The sequence below is a fragment of the Cydia splendana genome, chromosome 1 (assembly GCF_910591565.1).
Source record: "Cydia splendana chromosome 1, ilCydSple1.2, whole genome shotgun sequence".
Classification (NCBI taxonomy): Eukaryota; Metazoa; Arthropoda; class Insecta; order Lepidoptera; family Tortricidae; genus Cydia; species Cydia splendana.
The window spans coordinates 2,943,673-2,967,865 of NC_085960.1; the positions used below are offsets into that span (position 1 = coordinate 2,943,673).

General features: G+C 38.0%; 1 protein-coding gene and 1 long non-coding RNA gene across 2 annotated transcripts; both read right to left on the reverse strand.

Annotated features, from left to right (window-relative positions):
• Positions 1–1,168: 1,168 nt before the first annotated feature.
• LOC134789451 (actin-interacting protein 1) lies at positions 1,169–23,984 on the reverse strand. The gene is made up of 13 exons (XM_063760037.1): positions 23,831–23,984; positions 23,479–23,691; positions 13,940–14,087; positions 13,238–13,418; positions 12,140–12,259; positions 11,371–11,535; positions 9,854–10,061; positions 9,090–9,218; positions 7,477–7,583; positions 3,789–3,891; positions 3,242–3,414; positions 2,414–2,564; positions 1,169–1,682 (listed from the first exon to the last, which is right to left on the reverse strand). The coding sequence occupies exons 1-13, from the start codon at positions 23,844–23,846 to the stop codon at positions 1,573–1,575; spliced, it is 1,824 nt and encodes a 607-aa protein (XP_063616107.1). The 5' UTR covers positions 23,847–23,984; the 3' UTR covers positions 1,169–1,572.
• LOC134789762 (uncharacterized) lies at positions 15,712–16,114 on the reverse strand. Its single transcript, XR_010144113.1, has 2 exons — positions 15,883–16,114; positions 15,712–15,816 (listed from the first exon to the last, which is right to left on the reverse strand). It is a non-coding gene; the product is annotated as an uncharacterized LOC134789762 (long non-coding RNA).
• Positions 23,985–24,193: the final 209 nt, after the last annotated feature.

Below are 24,193 nucleotides of genomic sequence, written 5' to 3' on the forward strand. Positions count from 1 at the left end.
GACCGTTACATGCTTAGAGCAGTTATTTAGACATGTATGCAGTTTTGTTGAAAAGAATAACCATTTCAGACAGAAACAAGTAGGTATAAGTATATCGATTTTTTAAGTAATTTTGACTAGATATGAAATTGATTGTGTAGATTTACCCCTTCGATACCCATGGACATCATATAATGTCAATATAAAGATATATTTGTATAGTTATATAGCCATTCCAAGACCAATAAGAAGATATTAACATCAAAATGGCGTCTCAGTCAACCAATCAGAAATCATAATTTACCTCGAGTTACATGTTTTATTTTGGTTATAGACCTCTATAATACGTTTGTATTTATCAATATCAGTATAACAACAGTGATCAGATATGGTCATGGATATATTGCAGTTTAACAACATTTACAAATCCTTCCGTTTTTATTGATTGAGATCAAAATTAACAGTCAGTCCCATTTAAAATAAATACGCGCAGTTAGTAAAAATAAATTATGTCATAAAACTGAGCATCTGATTAAGTTTATAACTTAAAGTAAGCAAAATAAATATGTTAGTTAAATTATATGTAGAAAATCTGGGGTATAAATATCGTTGTTTTGGGGAGACATGTCGCCTTTTTCTTTTTTAGTTATAAAATTAGAGATTTTGGAGTTTATTTCCTCCATTTATTTCCGCTTAAAAATTGGAAGTGCTTTTGCAGCCGCATAGGACTATAGTTTAATAGGAAAAATCATAAATGCACTATGAATAATGGAACTTTCTAGTTATATTTAATAACTATTTGGATATTTAGGGCTGGTCTCCCCAGGGATGTCCCCTAGTTTAACAATTATTGACATCCGCTCGGGTACTTATAGGGAGCGTGCGTGGACTGAGGAACATCGTTTTAGGCCAAAATTGGTAAACCCTAGAACACACGAGGAAGCATGAACTATAGGGGCAGTAAACCCTTTTCCAGGCCGCACCAATCTACAAGGATTTCACCAATAATCCCAAATACATACATTTGAATATAAATCACACTTCCCGAAAGTACAATCTAATTGTAACCTTAAATCGTAATGATAAAGTTAATATTCTATTGCCGCGTTATGTGGTCGATAATTACTATATTACTATGCCAGGAAAAGGCATACAGGCATATAGGGAAGTACTTGGTTATTGGCATGAATTGTCAATATCAGGTTTGACCCTTCAAAGCGCACAAAATAGCCAAGATACGGATGTAGTGCATAATTGTTTTCAATCGTATTTTCTCGGAAACGTTATTATTTTGTCATGCTACTTCACTCAAGCTCAGTACTCTTTGTACCGAGACTGACTGAAATGGCAAGACACGTTCGTACGTTTCCGTGAAAATGCGGTGGAAAACAACTAATGCGGTACATCTGTAGTTCAATCCTCCCTGACGCTCAATTGTCCTAATTATTATACACCAAAATTATGTTGTTTTAGACTTGGTTATTAAAGGTTTTAGCTTTCGATTTTGGCCCCAAGGCGCCTCAACGCGCACGGTCCCTACAATATCCGTTCGCCGCAGTATCTCCCCGTATGTGTGTGTGTGTGTGTACGTGTTTAAGGTTTAGGCACGGTCCAGACGCGTGTGTTGGCGTCCTGTCCCACGGACACGATGGTCTCGTCGTCCAGCCACGCCACGCCGGTGATCTGGCTCTGTGGGTGTGCGTCTGCAAACAAACACGTGTTACAACGGGGTTGGCAACTGTCAAAGGTTTGCATAGATGACGCAATCATTGCCCTTTTTGTATGAGATTTGGCTTAAAGGGCTGGTATCCAGGGCATAAAATTCAATTAATGAAACAAAAATTTGACTCTATTCTAGGGATTGACAGGGCAAGCTATGCTGGCGCCATCTGCTAAATACTTTGACCGGCCAACCCCATTATTACACTTTATCAAAAATGGATTTAATTAAGTTTCCAAGATTTAACCCTTTTATTATGGCCTTCGTCACAGAATAAATAATAGTACTAGGTACAGAATCTTCTGTAGAGTGAATCTTCACTCTCTAACAAAACGCGTCTATTACAACAGATATGACCGCTAGGTGGCGCAAGCGCGAGCAGGCGTCCGTTCCGTAGCGGTGCGCGGCAACTACTATGGCTGGACACCAAAATTGGTGAGGCCGCATGTACTTGCAGCGACGCGAGAAATCGCGGAGTGAGCCACGCCCGACTTCGTGTAAAAACCTCTAGGCATGTAGGCATGATGCGATCAGTCTACTAAGCCCCACTTGCACCAACCCATTAACCCGGGGTTAACCGGTTAAACCGTTAGCCCAGTGTCAAATTGTGCTGGTAACCATGGTAACTCCAGGTTTAACCGGTTAACCCGGTTTAGTGGAATGGTGCAAGTGGCCCTAAGAAACAAGTTGCTATGGCGACCACATTTTCCTCACTTTTGATAATGATGTGCTTGCCGGGGTTTTCTACGCTCCACACAATGATGTTGGTGTCGAGCGAGCCGGACGCGACGCGCTGGGAGTCCGGGCTGAAGGCGACGCAGTTGACGCGCGCCGTGTGGAAGCCCCACTCCTTGTTGTGCGCCAGCTGGTTCAATCAAATACATATTAACCCCCTTATTCATAAAACTTTACGGGCCTTATTTAGTTAAATTATGTTTTATACCTTTCTTACGAACACGTAAGTCCACATGACAGATAAAGACAAACGATTCATAGCGAATTCAGGCTTGTAACGCGTTTATGAATACCGCCATAGGGGCTGTCCATAAATTACGTCATCGTTTTTTGACCATCCCCCCCCCCCCCTAAAAATCATGCTTCGAATGACCCCGTTTCCTCCTACGTCGTGCTATCGTCATCCGATGTCCAGACCCCCCCTCCCCTAATTTGAAATGACGTAATTTATGAATAGCCCCATAAAAAAAGTTTGACGACCGACACGTGATTTTAACTAATTTAATTTAAATTTAAATAAGGGTGGTATTCCACCTGTCCAATTTCTTGGTCCAATACGTATTTGCTTCTCACATTTTGCAAAATGAAAGAGTGAGACTTAGATAAGATAAATAACCCACCAACTCCCAAGGATCTATATTTACCAACCAACACCTTTTTTTATTGCCTTTGCTGTTTGCTGTCCCGACATCGCATCGGCGGGAAGCCAGTAGGCGTAGCGTAGACTGCCGCTTATTTTTTAAACTAAAGTTTTTGAGAAACGACACCTCTTTAACAATAACATTTGTAAAAATGTAATAAGTTTACCTTATATTCCTCAGTGCTATACAGGATGACTTTCCTATTAGCGTCACTAGCGACTAGATAAGCGGAGTCGGGGCTGAAACGGACGTCGGTGACGGGACCGAGATGCTCCAAAATGACTCCCGGGGTCAAAGTACGGACATCCAGGGTGAACAGGCGAACTTTGTTATCCGCTCCTGTATATTAGAAATAGATATTTATCAATATAACAATAATTGTTCCTTATGCAAAGATTGTCCGTCGCGGTTCAACGTGGCATGCCGGGCGTGATGGGCTCCTTTGCATCTGGAGGGGCGCGGGGCGAATTTTGTGAACAGTTTTTGTGTTTGTTAGTTTAGGTCAAGATTTTTGTAACTATTGTTACTTTGAAGCCTTCCCAAACAACTGGCCGGAAGAACCGCTAAATCGGGAGTTATTGAAAACCAGGGCAGCGGCCTTTGCCCAGCAGTGAGACACTCAAATAGGCTAAGAAAAAAATATATTTATGCTATTAAATTAATCAAATTAAATAATTGTAGTTCTTGTCGATATTTTTCTGTCTGATCTTTACCTCCAACAGCGACGTGTCGGCTCTTAGGGTCGATGGCGACGCAGGTGGGCTCGAAGTTGAGAGGGATCGCCGACTGCTTGCTGCCGCCGATGATCACGCACAGCTGGAAATATATAATTAAAGTGCAGTATGTTCAGCCAGCAGAATTTTTTGAAAAATGGTAGCGCTTTTTTAGACACATAACGTAAGCGTCAGGACCCCTGGACCACTTGAGATATTTTATGTTTAGATAATATCAAAATACACTACCTTTTTGCTACTATTTGGTACCTAACTTCAAATAATTAGTACCTCGATTGACAGCGAAAACCCGAAGAACTAAAGTGGCCATACATTCTGACGTCAGGATGTCTGGACCATTTTTTTACATGGTTTGTGACAACACAACTACATGACATGTTAGTAAATATTTACTACCTTTTTAGTACCTCAACATATATTTTATTTTAATTTTTTTGGCGACCCAGAAAAAAGATGCACTTAAAAAAAGAAATCTTATAATACTCATAATCTTATAGTCCCTGGTGTTCACTTAATTATACGGCAAATGATGATGATGGAAATTCCTTTTGCAGAGTTGCTCCTTTTGACTCACAGACTGATTTGGGAAGGGGAGCCAATCGAATTTTTGATGCAAAATTTTGACTTAAAGGGGGGTGCCCTCCAAAATTAATAAAAAAAAAGTTTTGCTATGTGGTCAAGTTTGGTGTCATTTTCGTGTAACTCAAGGATGCTAAATTCGTTTCTGATATTTAATTTATACGGTTTCATACAGGGTGTCCCTAGCCATTGGACAAAGCCGAAATGTACATATGCATTAGGGTATTTAGAACCAGTATACAAAGTATCATAACAATCGGTGTAGCGGTTACGAAGAAATTAACAAATTACGATTTTTTTACTTTGGAGCAACCTGTATGTGTTAGTAGATCCTGAGGTAATAAATAGTATGAAACCTTCTTCGACCATTTTGATTATCTTTTTTATTTATGACATTAATAAGATTCTGACTTTTGACTAATGTCATCATTTCCACACATTTTCAAAAAAATTGTCAAAAGCACTGCCAATGATTAATACAGTACCTATGTTTCTTTTTGTTGTCGATTATTGGAAATAACTTTTGTTTGATAATTTATTTTTTTATCTTTTGTTCTATTTAAAAAAATATTAGCGTTAGAGCATTTCTTAGAAGTAACCCTACGTGGGATTTCAGGGGTTGTCCAATGGCTATACCCTGTATAAATAATAAAAAAAAATACAAATAAAAATTTGGTATTTTTATTTTTTTTTTTCGAATAAAAGCCTGTATTTTTTTTATTTTTATATGCACACAAAAATAAAAATTTCATGAAAAAGCCCAGCCCAAAAAAAACAGCCCAGTAAGTATTTTTTTCTCTCTACATTTTTATAAATAAATATGCCATGTGTATACTTTTTATAGCGAGAAATAGTAGAGCTTTTTCATCCAATTCTTATTTTATGTGTATATATCAAAATTAGAAAAATTTAGGCGTTTATTCGGAAAAAAATTAAATGGCAAATTTTTATTTTTATTTTTTTTATTATTTATATGAAACCGTATAAATTAAATATCAGAAATGAATTTAGCATCCTTGATTTACCCGAAAATGATACGAAACTTGAGCACATAGCAAAACTTATTTTTTTACAAATTTCGGGGGGCACCCATCTTAAGTCAAAATTTTGCATGAAAAATTTGGTTGGCTCCCCTTATTAAATCAATCTGTTAGTCAAAAGGAGCAACTCTGCAAAAGGAAATTCCATCATCATCAATTGCCGTAAATCGCACTTTTTTTGTCGTGAACGCCACGGACTATTAATCTTATAATATCAAGTGACAAGTATAAGTATGTAAACCGCGTTAAAATCACGCCAAGAAATGTGGTTTTTATTATTAAATCATGTACAAACAACAACACTCTTAACTGTATATTGTTGGACCTTATTACAAAGACACAAGGTCCACCGATGTACAGTTAACAGTGTGGGCGATGGTACTTACTTTCAATTCTAGTTAATAAAATGATTATTTTTATTTAAGTGTATGATTTTATAGCCACAATCAATACAATCATATAGTATTATATACAATCGTGATATAATAGAGAGTTTTTCAGTCGAGTACCGTGTTTAGACAACGAAGCTTGCTGAGTTGTCTAAGTAAGGTACGAGATTGAAAAGCTTGATTATATCACTATTGTATACAATACTTTTTCTACGCATATAAAAATAATACTTTAAACTAGTTGAATCATACAAAAAAACCAAACCAAAAGCCACGATACGCGAGCAGCCGCGATATCTTCATACTGGTACGCGCCCCGGCCGCCGCGCCCCGCGCCCTACGGCGGGCTGGTCAACGACACCTTCTCGTAACTCATGAGGCCCTGGTACTTGCTACTTGCTCCGCGCTAAATTTAATTTTTAGACAGTTGTTTTCTCGATTTCGGCCACCGTAACCTATGGAGACTAACAAGCAACGCTAAGTGGTTTTCGTAGTCTATGGATGTTGCTATATTAAGGGTGTCACATGCGCGTTTCTGACTTATGAAGCAATTGTTTCTACTATACAACCTAAAATATATAATTATTTTGAGCTATGGTTTTGTTTCGTCCTCTTGATCGCGGCGAGCTGTGATTGGTCAATTTCATTATAGTTGACTAAACTGTATCGAAATGAATATTATAGTTGAGTTGGGAGCCCATACATTAAAAATACCCAATTGCAGTTTGGTATAAGAAATCTTAATTCAAGAATTACAGTCGACGAGTAGAAAAAATATATTATATTTACTTACCCCAAAAACAAATGTATACATAGCAAAAAAAATCTAATTTAAATTTCTTTTTTTGAACATACTTTTTTTCTGGAATACCAAAAAGGATGGAAAAAAATATATGTTGAGGTACTAAAAAGGTAGTAAATATTTACTAGCATGTCATGTAGTTGTGTTGTCTCAAACCATGTAAAAAAAATGGTCCAGACATCCTGACGTCAGAATGTATGGCCACTTTAGTTCTTCGGGTTTTCGCTGTCAATCGAGGTACTAATTATTTGAAGTTAGGTACCAAATAGTAGCAAAAAGGTAGTGTATTTTGATATTATCTAAACATCAAATATCTCAAGTGGTCCAGGGGTCCTGACGCTTACCACATAACGGTTGAAAAAAATAATTAGCAATCTTGAGGCCTTTCTCTAATGTATTCGTTTGATAATCTAACGGCTTCTCTACACTATCGGCGATGATAGAGGATGACTGGCGGGTACGATAGTGCATAATCGGCAGTCCCCGCCAGTCGTCTATCATCGCCTGCGACCCGTGAGTTATCGATTTTTTGGGCACTCATCAAAGGGAATCGCCGGGTGGTTGCATTGTACAGGCGATCATGTGGATGCTTGCACGTCTCACCATTATCTTGCCGATGATAGTATCCTCCTAAGGCCCAGCCATACAAATTAAAAATCCAAACTTCTCCACTGAAATTTGAACATATTGGGAAGGAAATAGAGTTGATTTTGCGTTGTTGGAAAATTGAACAAAACAAAGCAAAAGCGAATCTGTTCCAATTGAATAGGATTTAAATTTCATTTAACGGAAGAGGTACTATAGGTAGACCTTGGGCCTTAGGTGGATATTGTAAAGGAGGGATAAAATGGTGGTACCTCCTTGACGGTGGCGATGATGGTGGTGTCATCGTCGAGGATGTGGTCCATGCCGCGCGGCTGCGAGCCCAGCGTCACGGCCGCCTCCGTGTACGTCGGCACTTCTCCTGAAAATACGAGTAAAATAAACTAAATATCCTATTACACTTAAAATATTGGTAACATGAATTTGTCCATGATTCGACCGAGACGTCAACTCTTGAATTCCGGATGTCCGCAGTGGCGGTACTTCCATACAAGCCCAAAAGCCGGGCTTGCCTTAGTTGCCTTACCGAAATTACGTAGTGATAAGATCAATAATTAATATAGATTATTTTTAAACCGCGCGCCAAATGAACCCGTATTATTGAAACCACAGCGCGCCGACCGCGGCTCCAGCGTGTTGCAAATTTTTGCCGTGGTGGCGCCTCGTCCGCGCGAAAGAAATCAGGCGTAGGATGTTCTAGCTATCCTGCTCGCACTCGTCGGCTTGCAACCGGGCTTGCTTTTTCGTCCCGCTCTTGGCCCTCTAAGCCTACGAACGCCATAGAACGATGTAACTATTTGTTGGTATGTATAGCAATTTTATAAGGCGATTTAAAGCCTGGCTTTTGGTGTGAAGTTAGCTGCATAAGTTCGCACGGGCACGCGTTTACTTCAAGTGTATTATTATTTAGTCGAGTCGAAAGTAACGAAAGCTCAATTTATTTAAGTGAATTTGAATTAAGTAGTGAATGTGGATTTGTTTGTTTGTTGTGACGATATAAGTGTTAACAATGGATGGAGTTGTTCCTTGTGACGGTATGAGATGCGTCCACGTATTACTCAACGAAGACAAGGTAAAATCATTAAACTTTGTAGAAAAACGGGATATCATTTCCAACACCCGACTTGTGTATTCTCAGATAAGTCAGTCGCATTAAGAAAAAAATTTGTACGGCCGTTTACAAAACAGAAGGATTGTTGGTTTACTCCAATTAAGGCGTAATTAGAGTGACAGAGAACGAAGCATGCAATTTTCAAACTTCAGTGTTCGCGGTGGGCCCTCTGATATGTTTGTAAAATTCTATCTAGTAGTACCTACTGTACCTAGTATGCCCTGTGCGCTATGATAACTCGCCGCGATACGCTAGCAAATTCATTTGAGTCCAAAGAGTGAGATTGGACATTTATTATGAAAACATGTCTTTCGGCTTGCCTTACTCCGAAACCCTAGGCACGCTACTGGATGTCCGAGACAATAAATTTTGCCATCGTCCTAATATTTACGGGTTCGGGCCTTGTACAACATGGACGCGATCAGTTGAGAAGGAGGCTGGTTCAACTGGATTCGACTGGAAAGAGCTAGGGAAGTATATAGCCGCTTAAGATCGCGACAAATGGAAAATTCTTCTGCGAGCCCTATGTCCCTAATGAGGGATAACAGGAATACATCATCATCATCGTCACGGGTTCAGTCATTCATCAATCAGCTAACTCGAAAATATTTAATCATTTTCCAATTCAAAAATGTAAATCAGTCTATATGCTGCTTTTCTTTTGTAGATTCGACTGCCGTTGCGCAAAGGCCACCTAGAGGTGGCTAGGGCTAGAGCTTCTTCCATTCCCGGCGATTTATTACAAACTGAACTTACCTTCAGCTTTAGGCACGGCACGGCGCAGCGAGTCGTCGATGCCGCAGGTGAGCAGCGAGCCGTCCTTGCCGGCGCGCATTCCGTTGATCTGGTTGCCGTGACCTTGACCTTGGATGTGTTGGCCTTCACCTGAATTTGGAGACATCAGTCAATTATTTATTTGTAGATCGGAAATACATCGTCGCAAATTTATTGATCAACTTATATGCATATTTGTTTGCATGGGTGCTAAGCTCAAAGTAGACCCAAGATGCGTTGGGACGACGACATCAAAGGGACTGCGGGAAAGAAGTGGCTCCAGGTTGCAGAGGACCCTGACAAATGGCGTAAAATGAAGGAGGCCTACACGCGAAGGGTAGAAAAGGCTAAAGAGAGAGAGAGAGAGAGGGTGCTAAGCTATTAGTTTTGCTGGCTGTCTGTACATGTGTGTTGGTGCATAAACTCTCTGATTTGGATCATGCCCCGAAAACATGGTGCTATGATAAAAGTATTGAAATTGTATACCGTACCGTGACGTCATAATTAGACCTTCATAACCAGTTGTGACATTGGTTAACTAGTAGAGAATGCATTATGACATTAAGTCTGCAATCTTGTACAAGATATTAGACACTTATGTATCTTACTAATAGCAATATTCCAAACAATGACAAAATCGTCATGACTATTGTACGGGCCAAACGAACGGTGAATGGCTCGTTATGGTCAAGGTATGTTACTGTTACAGTTTGGTGCCTTGACCAGGATACTTGAATGTATCTTACCAGTAGCAACATTCCAAGCGGTGACATATCCATCGTGACTAGCTGTGTAAACAGTGTGCTTGTCCGGATGTAAAGTCAGACAAGTGATGGGCTTGTTATGGCCGGTGAGGACCCGGAGTGGCTTGTCTGGGTTCTCGGGGTCGAGGTAGCTGATGTCTCCGGACAGTGAGACGGTGATCAAGTGCTTGCCTTGCCAGTGGCATGATACCTGTAATTAAAAATCCCAATCTATTAGATTAGATAATCTAAATGAAATCTTATCCTAACAAGTCTTTATTTGTCTGGATCCCTTTTAGATCTGCAAGATATAAAAGGCTGAAAGTTTATGACGGTTAACAATTGGTATTTTTTTATTTTATTTAAAGGACAAAAAAATGTTAACAGTTTAAGAAAGTACTTGCATAACTGGCAACCTTTCTGCGAAACCACGTGCGCCACATTTTAAGATATAGTTCATTTTTACGTCATTATATTCCTTAAGGATGTCCACGGCCTCAGTAATGAGTAGAGATGGGTCGCGGGTATTTACCCAATTTACCCACCCAGGTAAATACCCGGTAAATACCCATCTACCCGGTATTTACCCGTATCTACCCAAATGGACGGGTAGATTCATTTCTTGTTGCACATGTCGATTTGTGTTAAAGTGGAGATATAAACCGAGTTAATGGCTGTAATTATTGTGTGTCATTTAAAATGAAATGGTTTAGTTGCAGTTGCAGTTGTAACTACGGAATTTTTAGTACAATTTTGATAAATATTAAAAAAAGGCCGTCATAAGAGTATTTTTTTAGACTTTTGTAAATTATCGTACTTATACGTTGATAATACACATTCCAACTTCGGTCGGCGGGGGGTGTGGTTGGGGGGAGGGGGGCAAAAGTGAACTTTTTCATATTTCTTGGAATCTGTCATTAATATCGAAAAGTGTTGTATGTACAAACTAAAGTAAAGTAGACATAATTTTCTACAAAAAAAGTTATATACATTTTTGTCCTAAAACTAACTGTGTTTGACTTATAAGCTTCACAAGTTGGGATACTGCACAATTCTTTTTTATTATCATTCATAAGTATTCTTTATTTTAATCTTTCTAATGTATATTAAAAGCATTTTAAAACATTTCCGGAAGCCAGGGAATGATTTACACGATTTTTATAATTGGACTGATATATGTTAAAATCGAACTTCACCTCATAGCAACCTTTTCGTAATTAGTTTGAACATACATTTTATGTAACATTATAAAAAATACTTAAATTAATCTTATTTATACTCACATACCATTAAACAGATCAAATTTAGAAGAAAAACGAAAATACCCGCGTATTTACCCGCGGGTAGGTAAATATCGGGTATTTACCCGGGTAGTTACCCATCTCTAGTAATGAGCCTCCAACGGAGCGTTCGGTGGGGCAGGCAGAGTGGCGTCTAACACAAAAGGTTCTGTATAATACAACATGCACTCGGGCCGCTCGCATACGTTTGCGTTTGTTACGAATATGAATCAATCCTACTTGCTGGTTCTCCACAGCGTTCCCCATGTTGAAGAGTATGCTCCTCTCCATGGTCTCGACGTCCCACACGGCGCAGGTCTTGTCGCCGGAGCAGGAGAGCAGCTGCTTGCCGTCGGGAGACCACGCGATGCCGTATACTCCGCCTTTGTGGGCGGGAGAGCCGAACTGGAAAAAAAAAATCTTATGATATAGTAGGAAAACAATTTATTTAAGTAGTATCGTGTAATAAGTATATACGAGCGTGTACACCTGTAAAGGTAGTGTTCAGTGGAACTATTTGTAATATGCAATATTGTACAGCGTGCCGTTGTAACCTGAATTACCATATACGCAATAAATAAATACAAATAAGTGGGAGTGACAGCGTAAGCTGAAGTGAAACTGGGGTGGACATGTCTGCCGCATGCACCCGGAAAGGTGGGCTAAAATGGTTACCAAATGAGACCCACGGTACACCATAGATGGTGTAGGCCAGGGTGCAGACAAAACGAGAAGGAGATAGCGGGATGACTTGGACGTATTCTATCCTGATTGGTGGGAAAGTACATATGACAGGGACGAGGGACGGCCTTTCCCCAGCAGTGGGATATTAAATTAGTCTTATAAAAAAAGTAGGAAAATGAGTACAGAAAATTTCTAACCCGTTGGCATGAAATTCGTGTCAGTGTGCGATGGTACCTTGAGTTCCTTCTTTAATAATGGAGTTTACAATACAGTCAAACTTAAATGTAGACACGCGTGTCACGGATTCTATAACCATTGAACTCACTTCTCCTTTAAGCTCAGAAGTAGCGCCATCGTAAAGGAAGATTTTGCCATCGAAACCACCGGACGCGAATAGACTTCCATCGGGACTGTAGCGGATCGCCTGCGCGAAGCGGGAGTGCTCCTGGAAATAAACATAAAGTATTGAAAGTATGCTGGGATATCCGTTATATATTAATTTGTACTCATCTTCACAAACTATGGATTTAGAGCAATCATCATTATCATTTGTTTCGTAAATGCACTTATAAGTACGTAAAATATTATAAAATCGCTTGGTAATCCCATATGAAATAGAAGAAAAATGATGTGAAATTTTGTGTTCCAAGGGTAAAGGTTAAGAAAAATCGTTTTTATTTTTACGCTTTCATTGTTGCATTTTTTACTGTTTTGCTGTTCTGCTAGTTTCGTTTTGTGCTGGCTACCGTGTTGTGATTAGAAACCGTCCCTTTTTAGGGTTCCGTACCCAAAGGGTAAAAACGAGACCCTATTACTAAGACTCCCGACTAAGACGACCAGACTGTATCTTATGAACCGTGATAGATAGACAGTTGAAATATTCACAGATGATGTATTTCTGTTGCCGCGATAACAACAAATACTAAAAACAGAATAAAATAAATATTTAAGTGGGGCTCCCATACAAGAAATGTGATTTTTTGCATTTTTTTGCGTAATGGTAAGTAACCCTTCGTGCGCGAGTACTCGCGCCTGGCCGGTTTTTATTATTTCACACTCAAATTTTTAGTAAAGTAATTACTGATAGTTGCAACCCTAACGTTGTTTTGCAGGCGCCCGCGCGGTCAATGGCCCGAGCGTTGAAGGCCACTCGGAGATATTCACTCTTTCAATGAGAGATAAAGTGTGATTTGTTAATTAATAATTAATAACTTGTTTAGTGCACTTGAACTTGAACGGCGGCCCGTCGAACACGGCCAGCGTGTTGTCCTCCGAGGCCGTGACGATCCGGAACGGACGCGCGGGACGAAAGTCCACCGAGTTGATCGGCTTGGATTGGCCGCTGATCTTGCCGACGGAGGTGCCGGTCTCGGCCATGAACACGTTACAATTAGACATAAGTGTGACATTAGTAATTACTAACTTGTTTAGTGCACTTGAACTTGAACGGCGGCCCCTCGAACACGGCCAGCGTGTTGTCCTCCGAGGCCGTGACGATCCGGAACGGACGCGCGGGACGGAAGTCCACCGAGTTGATCGGCTTGGATTGGCCGCTGATCTCGCCGACGGAGGTGCCGGTTTCAGACATGAACACGTGGCCGAATCTGGAAAGATTTACAGTATAAATACAATAAACTATGAAAGAATAGTTGTGAGAATATGGCACATGGGCTAGAAAACATCTCATCGCCAAAAAAAACCGTGATCTGACAGGCATCTTTGCCACTGACTGTATAATTTCGTAAATTTAAAAGTTCCAGTCGTTCTGATGAGCTACTTACACCATCACAGTGTCCGACACTAATCATTGTCTCTTTAAGTACGTAATCTACGTCGAAGAAATGAAAGCGCGATTTATGAATCACCGCGCCACCTATCGGAGATTTACTTTTCTCTGCACCAACAGCGACCATTCGCTGGTTGTCTGCGGTCCAATCGATGTCTTTGATGGGCCTACCGATTGGCTGGAACTGGAACTCATTTTTGAAGTTCACTTTCTCCCAGATACGAACTTTGATTCCCTTAAGCCATCTACATCGAACAAACGATAGCGCGATCTAGAAATCACGTTGCACAGCACCATCTATTAGGATTATCAGGAACTATGGAAGCCCTAGTATCTTACCTCTCTCTGCCTTCGCCGACAGCGACCATACGCTGACTGTCCGCACTCCATGCGATGTCTTTAATGGGCCCACCGATTGGCTGGAACTCATTCTTGAGGATATGCTCCTTATTCACGGTGTCCCAGATGCGGATTTTGCCTGAGGCGTCTGAAACAATTAAAAAAGAATGGTTAATAGCATGAAGATAGTCAGTAGCAATAGGTAGTTGCTAAGCGGGTGGTGTTCAAAATGATCTTGACGCAATTTATTGTTAAGAAAATAAGAGTGAGCCAAGGTAATTTTGAACACCCCGCCCGCTTAGCAACTTCTTCTGCTAACTGTACGAAACCCTCCATTATGCGTGGTCCGTAGTGTTAGGATTTTTGGAACTTATCCAATTATTGATAAGTAGTAGGAAGGAAGCAGTAACGCTGATTGCATCACCATATTAAATTGAGCACATTACTCATCACAACTCAACTCACAGAAACGTACTACGTAAAATTAAATTTTCCTTGTTAATTCAGTTTATTCAGTTGCGTCACTGCAGCTGCTTCTGTTCCACAGTTTCATTTACATTTTTAACTCTTCGAATATAACGAGGAATGCAATTTTATTTATATACATTAGGTAAACGGAAAATACCTAGTCAGTTACGAAAAGTGGCGAACCATTCCTAAAAGGCTACAGTGCATAAAACAACGCCACATATTATTTAATAAAAAGACTGGATGATGAAGTCTCAAATGAATATTTAATTTTACATTGTACGAAATAAGATTACTACAAGATTATAATGCTAACATATAAACAAAACTGGGGCCTCGTTTTTTAAATAAATAAACATTTTTTGTTATATTGTTAAAGGACTCTTTATTTAGGCCTGTCCAACGTCACCGAAAACCGTATGCAATTTGCAATATAATGCGGCATTTCATCGATCGATTTAATTCGTTGCTCCTAATTAATTAGCCAGCAATTACCTAAAATAGCATGCCATATGTTGCAACTTGCAACTTTTGTAGAATCCTTTTTCAATAAAAACAAACACAATAATCTTGGTTACCACCATTTCTTCATTCATATATAAACCTAGTTTAATTCTGGAACAGAGTTGGCGGCCGTCCAACGTTTGCGGGCAATATGTTTGTCGCTAAAATATTCGTTATTAAGTAGCATCTTTATGGTATTAATGCGGCGTTCTTAATTATTTAAATAATAGGTGCACTTTCAGTACGAGTTTCGTACATTTTTCATTTGAAAAATAGGGTCGGGAGATGCAACGCACCATGCATTCGGCGTGATGTGACACACAAATGGGGCTTCTCAACAATGTCTCGATTCGTGTCTATAGGCTAGCGATGTCCTCCGAAAAGTTCCAAAATTGCGAAATTTCCACGTGAAAAAACTTCGTAAATTTGTAAGGGAATTCAAATTTTCCATTTCCAAAATGAACGTTTCCTTTGATTCCAGTGAAATTTTCTTGAAATTTACGAGAAATTTTCTAGCCTTTTGGAAACACTCCGCAACTTCGTCCTATACTGACTGAATTCGTGTCTAGAAACTTATTTGACACTTACAAGAATTTAGTACATTTCTGTCTCCCAAATAGTATTTAATGATCAGTTGGACTTATTTCTCATCATTTACTAACAATTGACTTATCAAATATTTTTAGGGTTCCGTAGCCAAATGGCAAAAAACGGAACCCTTATGGATTCGTCATGTCTGTCTGTCTGTCTGTCCGTCCGTATTTCACAGCCACTTTATTCCGAAACTATAAGAACTATACTGTTGAAACTTGGTAAGTAGATGTATTCTGTGAACCGGATTAAGATTTTCACACAAAAATAGAAAAAAAAAAACAATAAATTTTGGGGGTTTCTCATACTTAGAACTGAAACTCAAAAATTTTTTTTTCATCAAACCCATACGTGTGGGGATCTATGGATATAGATAGGACTTCAAAAATGATATTGAGGTTTCTAATATCATTTTTTTCTAAACTGAATAGTTTGCGTGAGAGACACTTCCAAAGTGGTAAAATGTGTGTGTAACTTCTAAAAAAAGAGAATGATAAAACTAAAAAAACTATATGATGTACATTACCATGCAAACTTCCACCGAAAATTGGTTTGAACGAGATCTAGTAAGTAGTTTTTTTTTTTTATAAGTGATAAATCGTAAACCGCAATTTTCTTATGTTACTTGCTGCTACGGAACCCTTCATGGGCGAGTCCGACTAGCACTTGGCCGCTTTTTCTTTGATTTTTAGAAAGCTATGAAGTAGATAATCAATTTGAATATGAACAATTTTATTTCCACTATAATATATTATTTTATAAGGTGCCGGAGGGCAATTGCGACTGCGGGAATATTCAACTAATCAAAATATCTTCAGTCGAAATTGCCCTCTGTACCTTATTGCATTTATAACCAAAGGAAACAAGGAACTTCTAGTAGATACCAACTATCTTCTCCAGAACTTCCTGATTGCAGAAAATTCTTATCAATTTCACCTCACATTTAGGCAATTAAACATCTTAAGACTATGAAATATGGTTCAAAATCCTATACATCATCTGACGATTAGTCCAATTAAACATCTAATTATAGGCTTCCGATTAATTTATGCTCAATTTATTATCCACATGGAAGTTTATTCACGCACAATTACACTTGGAAAGTTAAAAAGTCATATCTCCTTACTACAAACATGGAAACAATTACAACCTTATGTGATGGTAATAAGGTAGAAATGTATATGTATATTTATGGTAGTAGTGCACAAATTGCATATGTGGATTTTAGAGATTAAGACAGAATAAGAGTGTGAAGAGAAAATTGTGTCAACATTAACATAATGCAAGTGAAAGTTAACCTTGATATAGAGATTGTAGTTTCATATGCAAATGACCATATGCATGAGTAAATTGCATACAAAAACTTGTTTTTCTTTGCAAATAATATGTAAATTTGGTCCAGTTTTTTGGGCTTCTCATTGTTATGTTGTCAGCATTATAGTTGTAAGGTCACTGTGGGTAAGTCCGTCTACAAGGCAAGTCCGTCAACACGTTATAACTTTTGAATTTGAAGGCGTATGCGACTTTGGAGTCCAGTCGATTAAGAGCCAACAGGAGTGGTCATTCCTCCATACAAACGTAGTCCTCGTTTTCCTCCGTGGTTTTTGAAGCTAGAGCAATGATTTTTTCAACACAGATTAATATTGTCAATATCTGTGTCGGACCGTTTTGCTTTTTTTGATAATTTTGTTTTTTAAGGCGCTAGAGCCCTTCAAAAACGGCCAAAATGGCCTAATAGACTATGCCGCAATGAGAGGCGTGGTATTCAAAACTGATATCAATTAGCCAAAAAAGCAAAACGGTCCGACACAGATAATTTCATAATCATTTAGATTTCCAAATTTGGTTACGATTGGTTAAGTTTTGGGGGAGGAAAAAGAGGACTACGAAACCTCGATTTTTGTCATTTTTACGCAGGATTTTTCGCCTCAGCTGCAGTTGTCCCTATCGCACTAATTTTAGGGGCGGAGTCAAGTTTCTAAATACGTACACAGCCAGAAAAGTGATGGGCAATAGTCGACATTTAATGTCGATAATCTAGTGATGTAAGAAGTTATCGATAAACCGTCTTGTGTGAAAATATCTAGATCCTAAGATACAAGGGGTTTTGGGTTGAGAGTAGGGAACACATTTTTGTAGTTATGATATACAATCTATTATGAACTTTTTGATTCTAATATTTCAAATTAGAAATCAAAATCAAAAATATTTTATTGCATGGTTAAAATGGGTTAACAAAATTTTTAGGTACCTACAGGCACGCTTCGTAATTGTCGAGCAATTTAGGGTCCTAGCTGAATTGGTTGTTCCATACTTACTCGTGCTCTATGGAATGTCCAATTTAGCTAGAACCCTAAATGGCTCAACAATCACGGAGCGTGACAGTACAAATGATTCATGTTCTGTATATCCTGCCCTACAATGGCGTTAATATTTGGTTGTCATATCTATACTTCGTTTTTAAGCATTATTGAAAAAAAAAATAGTAAATACTAATATTAACCACTAAGTACATAACTATTACAAAAAAAGCTAAATAATTATACGATTGCATGCTTAAAAAAGACACGTCACCTTCACTCTAATGCTAAACAAACGAAGAATAAGAACTAACAGCGATAAGACCGCCTGTTGCTACCTCTATCTACATTGTAAATCGGTTTTAGGGTTCCGTACCCAAAGGGTAAAACACGGGACCCTATTACTAAGATTCCGCTGTCCGTCCGTCCGTCTGTCACCAGGCTGTATCTCACGAACCGTGATAGACAGTTGAAATTTTCACAGATGATTTATTTCTGTTGCCGCTATAACAACAAATACTAAAAACAGGATAAAATAAAAATTTTAGTGGGGCCTCCCATACAACAAACGTGATTTTTGACCGAAGTTAAGCAACGTCGGGCGGGGTCAGTACTTGGATGGGTGACCGTTTTTATAAATAATGGAACCCTTCGTGTGCGAGTCCGACTTGCACTTCGCCGGTTTTTTTTTAATTTGTTTTTATGTTTGTGGTGTAATAAAGAATATTTTAGAGTCAGACCAAGAAAAGTCTACAGCAATTTTGATAGCACACGCAGTGCAAGTGTTATTTATATGTCATAATTTCATAGAAGCGACGTTTGAAATAATACTTGCACTGCGTGTTCTATCAAAATCGCTATAGATTTTTCTTGGCCTAACTCTACTTTAAATTACAAAGTAAGGCCTAAATTATAAAATAAGGCCCATCAATGTTTTCTTTTTGTGTTTATTAAACTTGATATTTTGTCTATACTATTAGCGGACATGGCCTCAAAATTTAAACCCGCTTAAGAATCGGGCCTTATTTCGTGCATTATATACAATACTACCCATTTTTGTGTAGTCATTATTTATACTATAGAAGCATTGTTTGAGTAGCCAATTATTTAAACAGTATTTTTTTAAAGGGCAACGGTGGCAATATTTTAAGGTCTGGATAATAAGATACAGATCTTAATAAGGATATCAATGTAAGTGAATGTTACCATGACTACCAAACAAACAAATGTGATAGAATTTGCCAGCTGGCATTGTAACATTCAGACAGTTACCTATGTACCTAATCTGAAATATGAATAAATTAGTAATATTTTAAACAGGAAAGTAAACCGAATTTTGGCCTTTTGCTGGACACAATCACAATAGTAATTTGTTTTACAAGAGGGCAAAGTTTATCGCCACCGGTTGATGCATTTGCAGCACCAATGGTAGAAAATGCAAGCTCATCATCAACTGCATAATCGACGTTTGATATGACTATTGAATCCGAGCTTTTTGATCATGAATCATGATAAAACAAAATTTTAGAAGGTCGCAGAATAGTGGATTTAAAATATTTATTTTCTGTGATCTCAAATATCAGGCACGATCATACAAATTGTACATTTGCTGATCTTGCCTTTGTCATTGAAAGACGTAAGGGTTTACACAGAGAATATATATTTAATTGTAATATGTGCAAAAAAAAGGAAAAGATACACTCTGAAGACCCAAAAAGAAAATGTTAGTAAATACTGCTCCTCCCCATGGTTACTTGGTTCCTTATTCAACCTACCTGAAATTAAACGAGTAGGGTAGTAAATTATATCATTTTACATTATAAAGTTAAATGTTTAGGTATCTCAATCACTTACTCACTGGTGGACATGGACGCAAAATTTTTGCCCATCTACTTATACTATCTTATAAAAAATGAAATTTTGAAAGTTAGCACGCTTAAAGTTCGTTTTTAGGGTTCCGTACCTCAAAAGGAAAAAACCGAACCCTTATAGGATCACTCGTGCGTCTGTCTGTCTGTCCGTCTGTCACAGCCTATTTTCTCGGAAACTACTGGACCAATTAAGTTGAAATTTGGTACACATATGTAAATTAGTGACCTAAAGATGGAAATGTTTTTTTTATAATTTTAAAATACATAGGTTCGAAGTTATTTAAGAAAACAGCCAAAAAATTACCATTCACCCCCTTTTATCTCCGAAACTACTGGGTCTAAAATATTGAAAAATACACAAAATAGTTCTTTACCTATAGATGACAGGAAAACCTATTAGAAATGTGCAGTCAAGCGTGAGTCGGACTTATGTACGGAACCCTAGTTTTTGCATTAAGGTAACAGATTTTGACATGTCTTATTAAAAATTACCATTGAAAAATAAGTCATAGCAAATATGTTAGAATTATAAATCATATTAATCATATTAATGAGCAAGAGCACCCTAAACCGGCGAGCGTGTATGAGGAATGTTATGAATGTGAAGGAAGCGAAAGTGGTATGTCAGGATCGTAGCAAGTGGAAATCCGTGGTCTCTGCCTACCCCTCCGGGAAATAGGCGTGATTGTATGTATGTATGTATGTATGTATTAATCATATACTTTTTTATATTCTTTTGCTTTCATAAGTAATATAAACTAATTTTTGAAAGCGTTTTTCAATAATTATTAATAAAAAGACACGTCATGATTGTTTACCTTCTTTCTAATGCTAAAAAATAACGAACTATAATAACCGGGCCTTATTTGGTACAGAACCTTGATTTGATAGGTACATCGGATATTCTGGGCCCCTGAGCTTGTTACGTAAAGGACAAAATGGTGACATGTGGTTAGAGCTGATACTGTTAAACTAGTGGTTCTGTGCGCTAAGTATAAAAAATAAGCTTCAGCGAACTCATTAAGCCTAGAAAAAACCCTACACCCTACTGCCACTTAAGTCAGTCTTGAGTCTTTGAATCAATTTCCGTAGTAGTACTAGTACTACTAAGGTACTAGGAGGTAATAAGGCCTATAGTAGGTATAATAAGGCCTACCTGAAAAATAATGTTCTTACAACAGTGTAACCGTGTTAGTTATTTGAGTAACATATATGTAAAGTGATACAATTAAAAGCTAACAGCAAACCAGTACATAAATTATATCTTATGTACTTCTTATGAATTACACTCTTATAAAGGTTTCGGCTAATTACGCTTAATTACTTGAATAAAGGTAGATGAATTGCGTGCGGTCCAATAGGTAACCACAACTCACGGAGTCCAAAACAATAAGCTGATCAGCAAAGTCAAGTAAACAAAGCCAAGTCACAGTAGTAGAAAGATTATCGAGTTCCGTAAACGTAAGCCGGGTCAAAAAATTCAATCGCAACACAGTAAGTAATAAGTGAACGCCTCGTGGCAGTAACGCACGAAAAATAACATTGCAAATTGTCGGCAATGAGGCGCGCGCGGGTGCAAGCGTACGCATCTGTGTGCGTGCATTACACACACAAATACAGTCTCTCACGCCCCGTCAGAGCGACGGGTATATTCAGCTTGAAATCTCAAAATTGACTTTTAGCTCAGCTCCCGTTTCGTCTTAACCAGTTTTTCGCGCTAGTTCCGTCTCTGTAAAACAGATGGCGCTGTGAGAACCAACTTCAGAGCAATCCGCCTCAATAAGTCATTTCGTGTTTTGAACTCGAAGTCATAGTGCGACAGCCGTTCGAAAAAAATTTGTTAAAAATATTTTTTGAAAAGATTGTGCATCAGAAAGTAACTACGTAGGTAGCATAAGAACCAGCTGTCTTTATTATATTTTTAAAATATCAAAAATGAGCTTAGTTTTGTAATTATACGTTTCACAATTTATCATATTAAAATTTGACTAAGTTGGAAAGTCCGTCTATTATGTTCAAGGCAAGTCCGTCATATGCCGGAATTTCATTAAATCAGAGATTACCAACTGTTTTTGCGATTTTAATATTATAACGATTTGATAAGGTATCAAAAAATCCTCCAGACTTTGCGCATGATGTTACTTTATTAAATTTTGATCTCAGTATATTAAAAGAAACGATTAAAATTCATTTTAAAATTACTATTGATCTTTTATTTCGGAAATAAAAAAAATTATTATGTATAATTATTTGCAAAAAAGGTTTACCACCCCATTTTGGTAGTATATGCCGACTTGCCTTTGTTTTAGAAAAATGGTGTTTATTTCGAATCTGAACCGTATATTAACAAGTTTAAAATACACATTTCATTGTCTTGATCCGTTCTTTTTAGGCATTTGACTACGAACATATACACACCCATAGATTGGCTGATATCATAACTAGACGGACTTCCCTTAAACTGCACGGCAAGTCCGTCTACTCGCCGAATTTTAAAAAATGCCATTGTTTTTGCTTAATTTGTGCTTGAAATGATCTGTCACTAAGGCTAAACTATTAATTATTAAATTCTTCATCGTATGCGATTACAAGCAGTAACATAGGCGAATAATTAACGGAACTAGATCACTCCAAAGTCAAAAAAAAATAAAGTATGCCGGACTTCGCCACATTGACCTTACCTTATTTTTTTTTGATCTGCTATAACATCATATCTTCATGTCAAAAATCTTTGAATTATGTAAGTTAAGCACAGTGGCAGATCTGCAGTCTTTGCCGCCCTAGGCCCCAGGCCCTGTAGCTGCCCCTTTCTCAGCACCCATTATATTGACTACATTTTGAGTTATTTCTTATTATCATCAGTGAATTTTTTGTCATAATTTGCCACCCCTAAATATCTTGCCGCCCTAGGCCCAGGCCTACTGGGCCTTAGGGCAAATCCACCACTGATTAAGCTACTTCCATAAGCCCAAAGACCAAGAATCACTGTCTGAATGTTCAAACTGGGTCTTGTGTACAAACAGCAACATTCCTATCTGCACATCGGTGGACCTTCTTACAAAAGGCATATGGTCCACCTATGTACAGTTAACTGTGTGGGTGATGGTACAAGCTGAATCCGCCTGTTAAAGGCAACCAGCCAAAGTCCTAGGAAATGGCTATCATAGAGGTTGTAGGTATAGCGGTTCATATTTCTTCAATAAAAAGACTAAAAAAATACTCAGTAGGCTCAAATGTTGGTTACATTGGTAGGTAGACTTAAAGAATGCTCGTGACAGGTTCTGAAAACTTGAAAATTTGCCTTATAAAAATAGAGGTGCATATTTTTCATATTTTATAAAATAATAAAAATTAACCTGTAGAATAATTCTAACACTATTTCACCATTCCCTTAGTATGGTTTAACTTTTTTAAACCATAAATTTGTTGATTTTCATACATAAAGATACAACTTTCTTAATTTGAAACAAAATTTTAGGCAGCCAAGGCCTATCTGGCACTATAATTTCACGGCAACACTCTCTTGATGAGATAAAATTGATTAAATATAAACAGTAAGCTTAAAGTTAATGTCATAAGATCAAACTTACTGACTTGCAGTTGAAGCCATATCTGAATAATTCTAGGTCACCCAGCTATCAGACAGGAATGCCTTATAAAATAAACTTTATCGCCATAATTGTACCATGACTCATCAATACAAATAAATGGTGAGTAAATAAATAATTCCTACAGATAAACAATGATTCATAATTAACAAGTTTAATGATAATTTAAATTGCTAACTGATAAGTGATAACCTTACCTCCTGAAGCGATGTAGAAGCCACTCGGGGAATATTTGGCCACGTTAACCTGGCAGGAGTGCTCCGTGTACACATCGGCGATCGCCGGGTCCTCAATATCGCGGATAATCACCGAATTTCCGTTCGTGTACAGGAAATTTTTGCCCTTCGGATCACCGCCCAAAACAAGCGGTGTGCCGCGCTGCGTCCTCGGCAGAGCCGCGAAAACGTATTCTGTGGGCACATCATAACAAAATCACATATTGAAATGGATAAGTAATTATGAAAAATAAATAAAACCACAGAATTTTATGAACATAATTGACACGGCACATGCTTCCGGCACCACTTGAAATTTCCAATAAGAACTTACTATTTGAATACGACATGTTTTGCCTACTATTTATTAGTTTATTACTACGAGAGCTAAGCTAAACCTAGAGTAAAATAAATACTTTTCAATTATAGAAAACACTATCGGCCACTAATACATAGCCTTCTAAAAAAGTGACGTACAATATTTTTTTGGGGATGTTGGCTAACTTGACGCTCATTTTATTGCCCATATATGGGTATGGGGTAGCGTTGTACCACGCATAAGGAAACCCGGTAAAATCATTTTATCTCGATATATTTTTGAGTTCTCTATATTTATGTATGTTAAATGATACAAAAAATACGTGATCAAAACAATATTTGATTTCGACGATGACAGATCATTGTCTTTGTGTAGTGT

Coding starts and splice junctions, on each gene's coding strand:
- LOC134789451 (XM_063760037.1), bottom strand. Junction 3,892..7,476: donor TCATCGCCACCGTCAAGGAG/GTACCACCATTT, acceptor ATATATTTCCAG/CTGTGCGTGATCATCGGCGG. Junction 2,565..3,241: donor ATAGCACTGAGGAATATAAG/GTAAACTTATTA, acceptor TGATTGAACCAG/CTGGCGCACAACAAGGAGTG.